The 12,326-nt window shown below is 45.8% G+C and overlaps 1 protein-coding gene across 1 annotated transcript; it reads right to left on the reverse strand.

Moving 5' to 3' along the window:
• Window positions 1-1,236: 1,236 nt before the first annotated feature.
• LOC140207511 (V-set and transmembrane domain-containing protein 5-like) lies at window positions 1,237-12,273 on the reverse strand. Its single transcript, XM_072276037.1, has 8 exons — window positions 12,084-12,273; window positions 11,567-11,884; window positions 7,249-7,369; window positions 5,656-5,711; window positions 5,192-5,256; window positions 3,954-3,995; window positions 3,258-3,301; window positions 1,237-2,884 (listed from the first exon to the last, which is right to left on the reverse strand). Exons 1-8 carry the CDS (start codon window positions 12,133-12,135, stop codon window positions 2,881-2,883), a joined length of 702 nt encoding a protein of 233 aa, XP_072132138.1. The 5' UTR covers window positions 12,136-12,273; the 3' UTR covers window positions 1,237-2,880.
• Between the last annotated feature and the right edge of the window lie 53 nt (window positions 12,274-12,326).

Genomic DNA, 12,326 nt, shown 5'->3' on the forward strand with positions numbered 1-12,326 from the left:
CTTACAACAAAACCATCACTACCCCCATCCCACTCATTGACATCTGACGGAAAGGAATCTTTCCCAACACAGACCCTGTGAAACACCACTCGTCACCGTTTGCCAGTCCGAAAAGGGTTCCCTTATTCCCACCCTTCGTCTCCTTCCCGGACTACGTGTTCCCGTTCTGGGAAACTGCCAAGCGGCCTGCATTATTTCCGGATTTTCTGGAGCTGCTTCGGCGACGAGTGCTTTCGGGGTGAGGCTCTGGGTGTGACCCGATTCCTCGCCGATTTCGCCGACTGAAGCATCTGGGGAGACCGAAATGTCGAGACAGCAGGCGCTGTGCGAGCTACCGGAGGCCTCTCTATTTCTCCCGATGGTGACAGACAGTCCACTGGTCCCAGAGTCAGGGCAGCTCGAATTGACTCAGGTTATCAAATCATTTTGATGTAACTGAGTGGAATTCAAAGCGTTCTGCGTGAGATTCAGGGGTACACGCAAAAAGAAAATTATATTCAGGTGGACAGCGGCAAAGTGAATTGTTGAATTCCAACAGTGAGAGAAGACAACACAATCAACTTGAATACTATGGGTTAATGGCTGCAGGAGCCCATACTGATATAATTTGATTCATGTTATCCAAATGAAAGAAAAAAAAATACGGAAAGCACAAATTGGGAGCGGGTGGTAAATACGAGAGGAATTAGTGAGAAGGTGAGAGAAGGAAAAGTGAAATCCAGATTTACATGAAATACCGAGAGTGGTCGGTGCCTTGAACGCACTGTCAGGGGAAGCAGTGAATTGCAGCTTAAGTGTCATTTGGGCATTTACGCGGGGAATGGAAGTGTGCTGATCTCATATCGGCAGATGTATTGTTCTAATCTCACATGATGGTTTTCGTTGGCCGAGGTGCCAGTTCCTATTCACGTCTGTTCCCCACCCCTCGCCACCCCCCAGCCACCTTGAGCTGTACGAACCAAAGAGCAAAGAAAGAAGAAGTTTGAATCCATAATACCCAAAAAAAAAAATCAGGTAACTGCGTTACAGTGAAACATAGACACCAGGGAGACTGGTGGAAGAACCAGGGGATGTGAACGGATTATGGGGTAAATCAGGATTTTTCAAACAGGAAGTGACGTCATAATCTCGGTGTACAGGAACATTGGTAACGGAGGCTGAATCAGTGACTCGGATTGATAATCATTTACTGAGCTAATTCACGCAGAAATCAGGAGGCAACTCAGGGTTTCAGCAAAGTTTTCAGTTTTATTAGGTTTATTATTCAGCCGTAAAGCGCGGAATAGCCTTTCAGCAACCGACGACAAACCCCATTAACAGAGGAGATTTACGAGGGCGATGCCTGGGTTGGAGAGCCTGGTCTATGAGAATAGGTTGCGTGACCTCCGCCTTTTCTCCTTGGAGCGACGGAGGATGAGAGGTGACTGAGAGAGGTGTACAAGACGATGACGGTGATTGATCGTGTGGACAGCTGGAGGCTTTTCCCCAGGGTTGAAATGGCTAACACGAGAGAGCATAGCTTTATGGAATTTGGGGGTCGGTACAAGGGGAAGGTCAGAGGTAAGATTTTCACACAGAGAGTGCAGGGTGCGTGGAATGCACTCCCAGCGAAGGCGGATGCAATGGATCTTTAAGTGCAAACACAGAATAATCTGCAGATGCTGGGGTCAAAGCAACACTCAGAGCACGCTGGAAGAACTCAGCAGGTCGGGCAGCCTCCGTGGGAAAGATCGGTCGACGTTTCGGGCCGGAACGTCCCGACGAAGGGTTCCGGCCAGAAACGTCGACCAATCTTTTCCACGGATGCTGCCCGACCTGCTGAGTTCCTCCAGGGTGTTGTGGGGATCTTTTAAGTGTCTGTGAGATCGGCGCATGGAGTTTAGAAACATAGAGGGCTGTGTGGCAGGGTAATTCTGGGCTGTTTCCAGAGTAGGTGCCATGATCGGCACAACATTGTAGGCCGAAGAGCCTGTAATTTGCTGTAGATTTCTATCTTCTATGTTCGATGTTCTAACAGTAACTTAACCACGGGACACTTTACAATGACCAATTAATCTTCACGGACTTTGGATAGGGAGATCTACAGATTTATTACACATGACGCCGGACTTCATCTCCGAACTCGCAATGCTAACAGCACCTGAGTAAAATAGGGTTGATTGAGGCTTAAGAGCAGAGAGACTATGTTATTTGCTGCTTCGCTTGGAAACACTAAAGTTTATTAGGTATTTTCTAGTCCCTGGATAGACACTCCTGCCTTCCATCCTCGTATCCCCACCACTCTGTCCAAATGGGTTTCTGCCTCTGGGACACTAATGGAAGCTGAATACGAGCAGACTGACACAATATTCAGTGGGCGAATACGTATCCCTTGCTCACAGCGAGCTCCGTGACGCTAAGGGTGAAATTAATGGAATTATTCCCACTTGGCCGCTTGTGCCGCTGAACCGGCCTCACGCCAAGTGAATAACGGAGCTATGCTGAGGGTTGAGAGCGAAACACTACGATATTTCATGTTTCTGAGCGTACCAAGTGGTCAGAAAACTATCGGCCCATGATGGGGGTCAGGACGGTATAGAAATTGTATCACACAGCAACGTTGAGAGGGAATATGTTGGTGGCAGGGTGGAGGTGGCAATTACGGGATGTAAGGTCTGGGTTGAGCTGAGAAAACTAAGCTGCTTTGATACTAACGAGTCAAAATCTTCAGTGATATCTTCATCGTGAGGATGTGAAACGCAGAGAGAATCCTACGGAGACATGGGGAACAATTATACAGAAACAAGGAAAGACATTCTGAACGATGGCTTTTTCCTCGATGGTTGTCCATCCTCTGTGTCAATTCACCTGCCAACTATCCTCTTCCGTTCACCAGTGACGTCATCTGAGGAAACAACACACCATTTATGTTGACTACGTCAGCAACCCGGAAGTGCTGCTGCTGGTGAGGAGAATTACGAGGTGACGATTTTCGAATCTGTGCTAAAACATCGTGACAATGCAACCTTGAAAACAACTAGTATATTTCATATAGATACAGACCCAGAAAATTTGTTCCTTTCAATATCAATAAAACGCTGTATGATACCGCCTAACTCGAATCTTGCGTTGTTACGTGTCTCGAAACTGCTAATCACAGTGTAGTATATACATGGACACAACCATCGCACTGCATAACTCACAGACCTGGAATTAGTAGATACGTTTCCTTTACAAGTGACACTGTGTATCGTCAGGCCAATATTCCATTCACATACCTCTTCAGATCACTGTAAACAGATCGGTCCTGCAGCACAAGTCCCTGTTAATGTGAGGAAATCAGCATGATTAGCAGCATTTTGTTATTAAAAGCATTTTGTGATAGAAGAGAACAGCAATAATACTGAAGAATACTTGCGCTTATTTAATAAATTCTGTCTGAAAGTAACACGGAATAGTCAGACCATGATGAAAAGAGGATCAGGGACAGACAGTCATGATCCCCAAGCGAAAGGGAGCATAATCCCTTGTCATTCACTTCTCTTCCTTCAAAAGATCAGAGTGATATTTGCAACTTTCCAGTCCTCAGAAACAATTTCACAGCAATCTGTAGCTTGGAATATCAGTAATTATCCCTCTACTACCTCTTCAGTGGCCCATTTCAGAATGGTGTGGTGCAGTTAATCTTGTGCATTTAGTCCAGGTGATTCATCTACCTTCAGCCCTTCCAGCTTGCCTTGCATCTTCTCCTTATTAGCCACTCCCGTGTCCTGACACTGTCAGACTGATAGTTTGCTCCACAGCAAAGATTGACACATAATACTTCATGAATGGATCCGCCATGTCTTTGTCCCCAACTGCTGCCTCTTCGATTTCATTTCCGCTATGGAATGTCTCACCTCAGCGTCTGTCTCTTACTGTGTAAAGTGGAAACAATTACTTCAAGAAGGCATTGACGCAAATGTAGTCCTTACCATATAAGTGGAATTTCCATCATCTGCATTGTTCCTTGTGCCCTGGAACGAGAACATGAAGATTTCTATTGAAGCGTTTAACCAAGTGCACAACAATTGTATTCTGACTCTGCACATAAAAAAGGGAGAATCAATTTTCACATTCACTGCTGATTGGAGCATATTGCATCATTCGCCGTTCGACAGACTGCGCGTTTCCGATTCAGTGTCAGGAAAGTACATATTTTCTCTGACACCAGGAACGCTTCCGGACAGCATTAGATGATTTGTAAGCATTCAGCAATAAGGGTAGCATGATGAATGTTATTTGACGAGGAGCTCGCCTTCAGAACCAAACATCTTGAGAGATTATTCCTGATCAGAATTTGCACGTCACAGAGAGGGGATATGGACTTGTGCCCTCAGGATGCTGACCGTATTTGCTATTTCTCTAAACGTTCACATAGATCATCGCTGATCACAGTCCGGCAGGTGCAGACCTAACCACCGCTTCCACTTGTGTCTTTCCCGCTTTGACCGGACATTTAAAGAGGATCCTTCATGAAATATATTCCACTCAGAGTAAGATCTGTGTTTTTTGCATTGTACAACAATTATGTATTCTGCAGAAACAGCAAATAACTCGGGTGAAGAAGTTCTGCAGGTGCTGGAAATACGGAACAACGCACACAAAATGCCGGAGGAACCCAGCATTTCAGGTAGCATCAATGAAAATTAATAAACATTCGACGTTTTGGGCCGAAAGCGTTCTGCTGGACTGGAAAGGAAGCAGAAAGGCGCCAGAATTAAAAAAAAAAAAAAAACAATAAGTGGGGGAGAGGAAGGTTGTCTATGTGGAAGGTGAATGGTGGGCCTGGAGAGTGGGGAAGGTAAAGCGCTGAAGGAAAATGAATCCGATTGCAGAGGGGACTGGACCATGGTAGAAATCGAAGATGGAGAGTCTCCGGGGAAGTTCATGGACATGTGAAGATAAGAGATAAGAGTCGAGGGCGAAGAATGGAACAAGAGGGAAGTGAACAAAAACACGGGTAGGAAAAGGTCGATGTTCGTTGCTATCTGGTTTGGGTCTACTTTGAGGCGTTGTTCCTCAGTTAACTGGAAATGTGAACCGGTGATCTACATAAATGGCCAATCAGTGCCCAAGGGCCCGATGGACGCTACCGATCACATTACCGATGTTCTTATCTTTCCTTCGCAGAACAATGACTGAGACCATGAACATAATACAAACATCCAACCTGCTCATTCCTTGGGAAATTTTCATAGTTTTCCGATGCGTCCGCAGCGTTTGTATCCAAGGTGCCTGTGGAGGCAAAACAGAATATGTCACAACGGTGAAGAGCAGTAGGGACCGTTGTTAGTACTGCAGACGTCAATCCGGGCCCCAAACAAAATGCAACCATAGCGTGAGCCACGTCCCATCCAGTTGTCAGAAACACGTAACCTCTTGTACAGAAGACCAGTAACTGAGGGCCTATATTGATCAATATGAAGGGAAATTAAGTCCACTAAACTACAATTCCATCTCTCCCTGATATTGTAATGTTCAGTTCAAAATTTAAACTTTTTTAACTGGGATACCAAACGATAGGCAAGATAAAACGACCTCCAGCTTGTGTGCGCTATGAGCTTCCATATTTAAATGCAATGTTTAGATTTCCGTGGGCTCAGTAATAGAACAGTTCAAACGGGGTTCACTCACTCTTTCTTCTGGAATTGGTGCTCGTGTCGTGTTTGGATTGCGGTGGATCTTTGATGCTGAATAAACAGAAACAAAGGTCAAAACATGAATTCGGCAGGATGTCACTTTCCTTCACTGATACACCGAATGAGAACGACCCCTATAATTACATTTGATAATTTCTATTCATTCCTTGATACTGTTCCTGTTATTAGATACCCTGTTCCAGTCCTACTCGATCTCAACAACAGTGACCATAATGGGTTATGGACAGAAAACATTCTGGAATTTCGGGCCTCAGCTTTCCAGGAGAAAGTGACACACCTGCATTAATGAACGCAGCCCACTTTCAAACAAATGCTCACACTTCAGGAAAGCCACGTCCACGTACAAGATAATACTGATTCTGTCCACGGATGTCTCCTGATCTGTGGCATAATTCTAGAGTTGCTAATCAATTTTAGCTCCTCCTTGGGTAAAGAGGTTTAAAATGCCAACAGGTGGAGACCGAGCGGTCCCCATTTTCCTTAAACACCGGGGACGTGCGGATTGACCAACTGCTCCACTGTGACTGAAACTGATTGTTATCGACAGGGTAATATTCACTCATAGATGCCTTATCTCACGGAAAAGGACATCAGTGCCTGGTGAGGATCTACACCAATGCACCGTCCGTGTTCCATTCCTGAACCTTGGACATGAATCGTCACCATTTAATTATCCATTTCCCTCTTAAAGGCCGCAGCTGATCAGCCCTTAGGAAATCTGCAAACAGAGCTTCCCCTGTTCCAACAGCAAACTGCTGGGAAACTAACCATTCACCTTACACACATCAAAGTTGCTGGTGAACGCAGCAGGCCAGGCAGCATCTGTAGGAGGAGGTGCAGTCGACTGCACCTCTTCCTACAGATGCTGCCTGGCCTGCTGCGTTCACCAGCAACTTTGATGTGTGTTGCTTGAATTTCCAGCATCTGCAGAATTCCTGTTGTAACCATTCACCCTGACTTGCAATGGCTGCCTCTTTCATCTTGAGTCTCTAGACTTTAATCCTGTACTCAGTGATGTGGGAGAGCAAATTCAAACTCACATATGAACTCCGATGTTTATGTGTTTCAGTATGAACTCCACTCAAAATGCCTTCCAGGAAACAGCGTGCTTCCAAAAGCACAATCTGTCCCTGAACCCAGTATCCGCTCTGGTATATTTCTTCTGCACCATTTCTGAATCCCTAGCTTGCCTCCTGTCATATGCTGAGGAGGCAGGAAAAAATAACTTTCAACACGGCCAATAGTTCTGTTCCTGCTATGCACGCATTCCAGACTTCAATAATTGTTGTTTCGGAAACAAATCCCAGGACCCGTTGTGCCGTGTGAAACACTTCCTCGTCCTGCATCTCCGCATCTAAAAAGGGTCTGTTCATGTTCCCCCACAAATAATGCCTGACTCGCCAATTTCCTCCAGCTCCAGTTTGTGTCCCCTTCTTCGTTCACCGGCTGCATCGCAAATTCGTGTTAAAGCTTCCAATAACCCACTTCTGCCAAAAAGAAAAATCTTCCGCACTAAATGAAAGTAGAGGTGACATTCGGGAAAAAAAAAATAAAAACATGCATTTACCCCTCAGTGTTCCTGGTGATCAACCATCCACTGACTACGCCGATCATGGTCACGCCAAGGAAAAATACCACAATGCCCACGATTGCGCCAGAGCTGAGGATACATTTGCCATCTGTTTTTTCTGTTAACACACAAAGAAAATGAATATCTTACATTCCGAGAACACGTCTTTATCAGTGACAAATTCATTTTCACAGCAATTTGACTGGGTCAGTTTAGAGTTGTATATTGTCTCACAAGGATTACCCCCCGAATGAAAGCGTTAACATGCGTTGAACGTTTAATTGGTCTGGGTGTGCAGTCGTTTGAATTTACAAGGATTGTCGGGGGGTGGGGGCGTGGAGGGAACCGCATTGAAACTTTCAACGAATGTTGGAAGGTCTAGACAGAGTAGATGTGGAAAGTGTGTTTCATGCAGTGGGAGTGTCTCGGATATGGAGGCACAACCTGAGAATAGAGGGGTGTCAATTTAAAATAGTGATGCGCGGATATTTCTGCATAAGACCATAAAACAAAGGAGCAGAAGTCCGCCATTCGGCCTATCGAGTCTGCTCCGCCATTTTATCATGAGCTAATCCATTCTCCCATTTAGTCCCACTCCCCCGCCTTCTCACCCTAACCTTTGATTCCTTGGCTACTCAGATACCTATCAATCTCTGCCTTAAATGTGACTTAGCCTCCACTGCCACCGTGACAACAAATTCCATAGATTCACCACCCTCTGGCTGAAAGAAACTTCTTCTCATCCCCGTTCTGAATGGGCGCCCTTCAATCCTTAAGTCGTGGCCTCTCGTACCAAACCCCGCCATCATGGGAAACAGGTTTGCCACATCCACTCTGTCTATGCCGTTCAACATTCGAAATGTTTCTATGAGATCTCTCCTCATTCTTCTAAACTTCAAGGAATACAGTCCGAGTGCGGATAAACTTTCCGCATATGTTAACTCTCTTATTCCTGAAATCATTCCAGTGAATCTTCTCTGCACCCTCTCCAACGTCAGCACATCCTTTCTTAAATAAGGAGCCCAAAACTGCCCACAATACTCCAAGTGAGGTCTTACCAGCGCCTCATAGAGCCTCAAAATCTCATCCCTGCTGCTATACTCTATTCCGCAGGAAATGAATGCCAACATTGCATTCGCCTTCTTGACCACCGACTCAACCTGGAGGTTAATCTTACGGGTTTCCTGGCACGAGGACTCCCAAATCCCGTTGCACCTCAGAATTCTGAATTCTCTCCCCATTTAAATAATAGTCTGCCGGTTTATTTCTTCTGCCAAAGTGCATAATGATACACTTTCCAACATTGTATTTCATTTGTCACTGCTTTGCCCATTCTTCCAAGCTATCCAAGTCTCTCTGCAGACTCTCCGTTTCCTCAGCACTACCGGCCCCTCCACCCTATCTTTGTAGCATCAGCAAACTTAGCCACAAAGCCATTTATTCATTAATCCAAATCGTTGATGTGCAACGTAAGAAGAAGCGGCCCCAAGACGGACCCCTGTGCAACACCACTGTTAACCGGCAGCCAACCAAAATAGGATCCCTTCAATCCAAATCTCTGTTTCCTGCCAATCGGCCAACGCCCTATCCATGTATGTAAATTTCCCGTAATTCCATGGGCTGTTGTCTTGTTAAGCAGCCTCATGTGTGGCACCTTGTCAAAGACAGTCTGAAAATCTAAATATACAACATCCACCTCATCTGCCTGGTCTAGTCTGCTGGTAATTTCCTCAAAAAATTATTATAGGTTTGTCAGGAAGGATTTTCCTTTCAGGAATCCATGCTGAGTTCTGCCTATCTTGTCATATGCCTCCAGGTGCTCCGTATCCGTAACCTCATCCTTGACAGCAGACTCCAACAACTTCCCAACCACCGATGTCAAGCTAACAGGTCTATAATTTCCCTTTTGCTTTCTTGACCCCTTCTTAAATAGCGGAGTGACATTTCCAATCTTTCACTCCTCCGGAACCATGCCAGAATCTATCGACTTTTGAGCGATCATTGCTAATGCCTTTGCAATCTCCACAGCTACATCCTTCAGAACACGAGGGTGCATTGCATCTGGTCCGGGAGATTTATCTACCTTTAGACCATTCAGCTTCCTGAGCACTTTCTCTGCTGTAATTGTGACTACGCACATTTCACTTCCCTGCCACCCTTGAGTGTCCGGTATACTGCTGATGTCTTCCTCAATGAAGACTGATGCAAAATACTCGTTCAGTTCCTCCGCCATCTCCGTATCTCGCATTACAATTTCTCCAGTATAATTTTCTATCGGTCCTATATCTACACTCAACTCTCTTTTTCTCTTTATATACCTGATAAAGCTTTTAGTATCCTCTTTCATATTATTTGCTAGCTTCCTTTCATAGTTTCAGATTCCTCGCTTCTGCTGAAAATACCGTGAACATCCCAATAATCTGTATTGTTGACTTCACAAACTTCTATATGGTCAGGCCAAGGCCTTCCACGCTCCGAGGATAACTTGAACAATCTCCCATTCCAGTAGCATCCTTGTGAATTTTTTCAGCGCCTTTAAGGCTGAATGAAATTCTTCTCAGAATTCTTTCTGCCTATTCGAGGAATGATAATGCAATTCCTAACCATAAGCTTCAAGGTGAATTTTATGTCCCATCAAAACATTTAACCCTACAGTAAAATTCGTCATTCGCGTCATATCACCTCAGCGGGAATCTTGATGGCCTAAGCCCGCAAGCGTCGACTCGACCCTGGCTCCTGGAATGCAGTCCCAAAACTTACTAAAGCTAATTGCACCTCTTTCAGATGTTTGGGGGGACCGGAGCTCCCATTGTCATTCGGACTGACAAAGGGCTGAGGCCCGGAACGTCGACCGTACCTCTTCCTATAGATGCTGCCTGGCCTGCTGCGTTCCACTAGCATTTTGTGTGTGTCACTCAAAGATGGTTGCTTAGCTCACTGATATACGCTCTCTTCACACACGACGACGTGACTAGTGACAGATCATATTCTAAACGTCAAATTGCCGATGATACAACTATTGTTGACAGAATTTTCGATGCAACGATAAGGCATACGGGAGAGTGACAGATCAGCTTGGTGACAGGTGCCGCAACAATTACCTTGTACTCAACTTCACTGAGTCTGAGGACGTGATTTGAACATCAAGAAGGGTTAGTCGAGTGCAAACACACACCAGTCCTCATCGAGGGAACGGAAGTGGAAAGGGCGAGCGGTCTCAAGATGCTGGATGTCAACCTCTCTGAGGTTCGACCCTGGGCCGAACATATTGATGCATTTGCAATGAAGGCACCGCGGCGGCCATTTTTCATCAGTAGTTTGAGGAGATCTGATATGTTACAGAAGATACTCGCAAATTTTGTACAGATGTACCGTGGGGAGCATTCCAACTGTTTGCCGGACGTGCTGGTCCTGGACCCAGCACACAAGTGCAATAGCGAAGATTGCATAGCAGCTCCTCGACTTCCTTTGGAGATTGTGAAGATTCGTCATGGCGTCTACCTTCGATAGATGTGTAATGCTGAATGTATTGACCTATTGCTTCGCGGCCTGGTATGAGAAAAATCAATGCTTTTGAATGGAAAATTCTATAAAAAGTAGTGGTCACGGCCCAGTTCATCACCGGTAAAGCCCTCCCAAGCACTGAGTGCATCTACATGAACGGCTGTCGGATGAAAACATAATTTGCCCTCAAATATCCTCACCACCCAGGACATGCTATTTTCGCGATGCTGACATCAGGTAGAAGGTACAAGAACCTCAGGACTCGCACCACCACGTTCAAGAACAGTTACAACCCTTCAACCATCAGGCTCTAGAACAAAGCGGATAATTACACCCACTGGCCATCCAGTGACATGTTCCCACAACCAATGATCTCAGTTTAAGGACCCTTACCCCGTGATTTCATGTCCTGAGTATTTATGACTATTTATTTGTATTTGTATTTGCACTGTATGTTGTCTTGTCCACTCCCGTGGACTGTTCATTGATCCTGTTGTAGTTCCTAATCTACAGCTTTACTGGGACGGGTGAGAGTTGAACAGTCCGCAAATTGGGACCGGCAGGGTGCGCTAGAGGCGAGGTTCACCACCCACAGCCACCGATCACCGCCGAAGGTTGTCCGAGAGGATCTTCAAACTAAATCTAATGCAGATCTGTGTTGTTCACTCGGTACAATTTTTTTTTTCATTCAGAAACAATGGGTCATCCAACAACTACAAGTACAGGTCATATTGTATTCTGTCGCCACAGGAATAAAAATGAATGTTATAGTCCGAGATTGCATGACTCTGTAAAGCTTTGTCTCACTTACCAATAACACGCAGAAAGATGGTCGCTGAGGTTCGGGAGCCATTAGTTGGAACGATAGTCACACGGTATTCCCCATTGTCCAACATGCTCACGGACTTCAGCAGAAGCGACCTATTGGAGATGAATAACTCAGCCCGCGATGTGTAGGCAGGGTCAACAGACACAGCTTGGTCGATCCACTGGACGACTGTTTTCCCTTTAAAAACCCAGTTTCCACTGCTGACATTGCCCGACGGCCGCACTGAAAAGAGTGCATCTCCCCCGACGGTGACCTTTATCTGGCTGTGCTCAACGAAAATGGTGAACTGCTGAGACTGACCTGAGGAAGAGAAAATGGTATGAGGGAAAAGCGACAGATGCGGAGAGACTGGAGAGCTGTACTGGGCTCAATCAGCACAGACAGCTGAGATCTGTACTTAGCTCAGTTAGATCGTCCCCTGTAACCTGCCCTTCTTTCCTCCAACCACCCGCCACTGTTGATGTTACGACCACGGACGATTGGAGAGAGCGACCCTCACCCGCCGTTATGCAGAGACAAAGAACGAGCGCTGCGAAGGGCAGTCCCGACATCCCGACAGAGAGCAGCGCCGATCTCTGTTACACTCGGAGACTGAGCCGCACTTCCGGGTTTGCGGGGCAGATAATTGGATTCTGACGTCACAAGCGGCAGCGCTGATTGGATCAGAGAATCTGTACTCTGCTCAAAATCCAGATCAAATCTTGTGTGCTGTTCTACAAATATCTGCTGCTGTGTTGAATCC

Source organism: Mobula birostris, chromosome 13 (assembly GCF_030028105.1).
Source record: "Mobula birostris isolate sMobBir1 chromosome 13, sMobBir1.hap1, whole genome shotgun sequence".
NCBI classification, from domain to species: Eukaryota; Metazoa; Chordata; class Chondrichthyes; order Myliobatiformes; family Myliobatidae; genus Mobula; species Mobula birostris.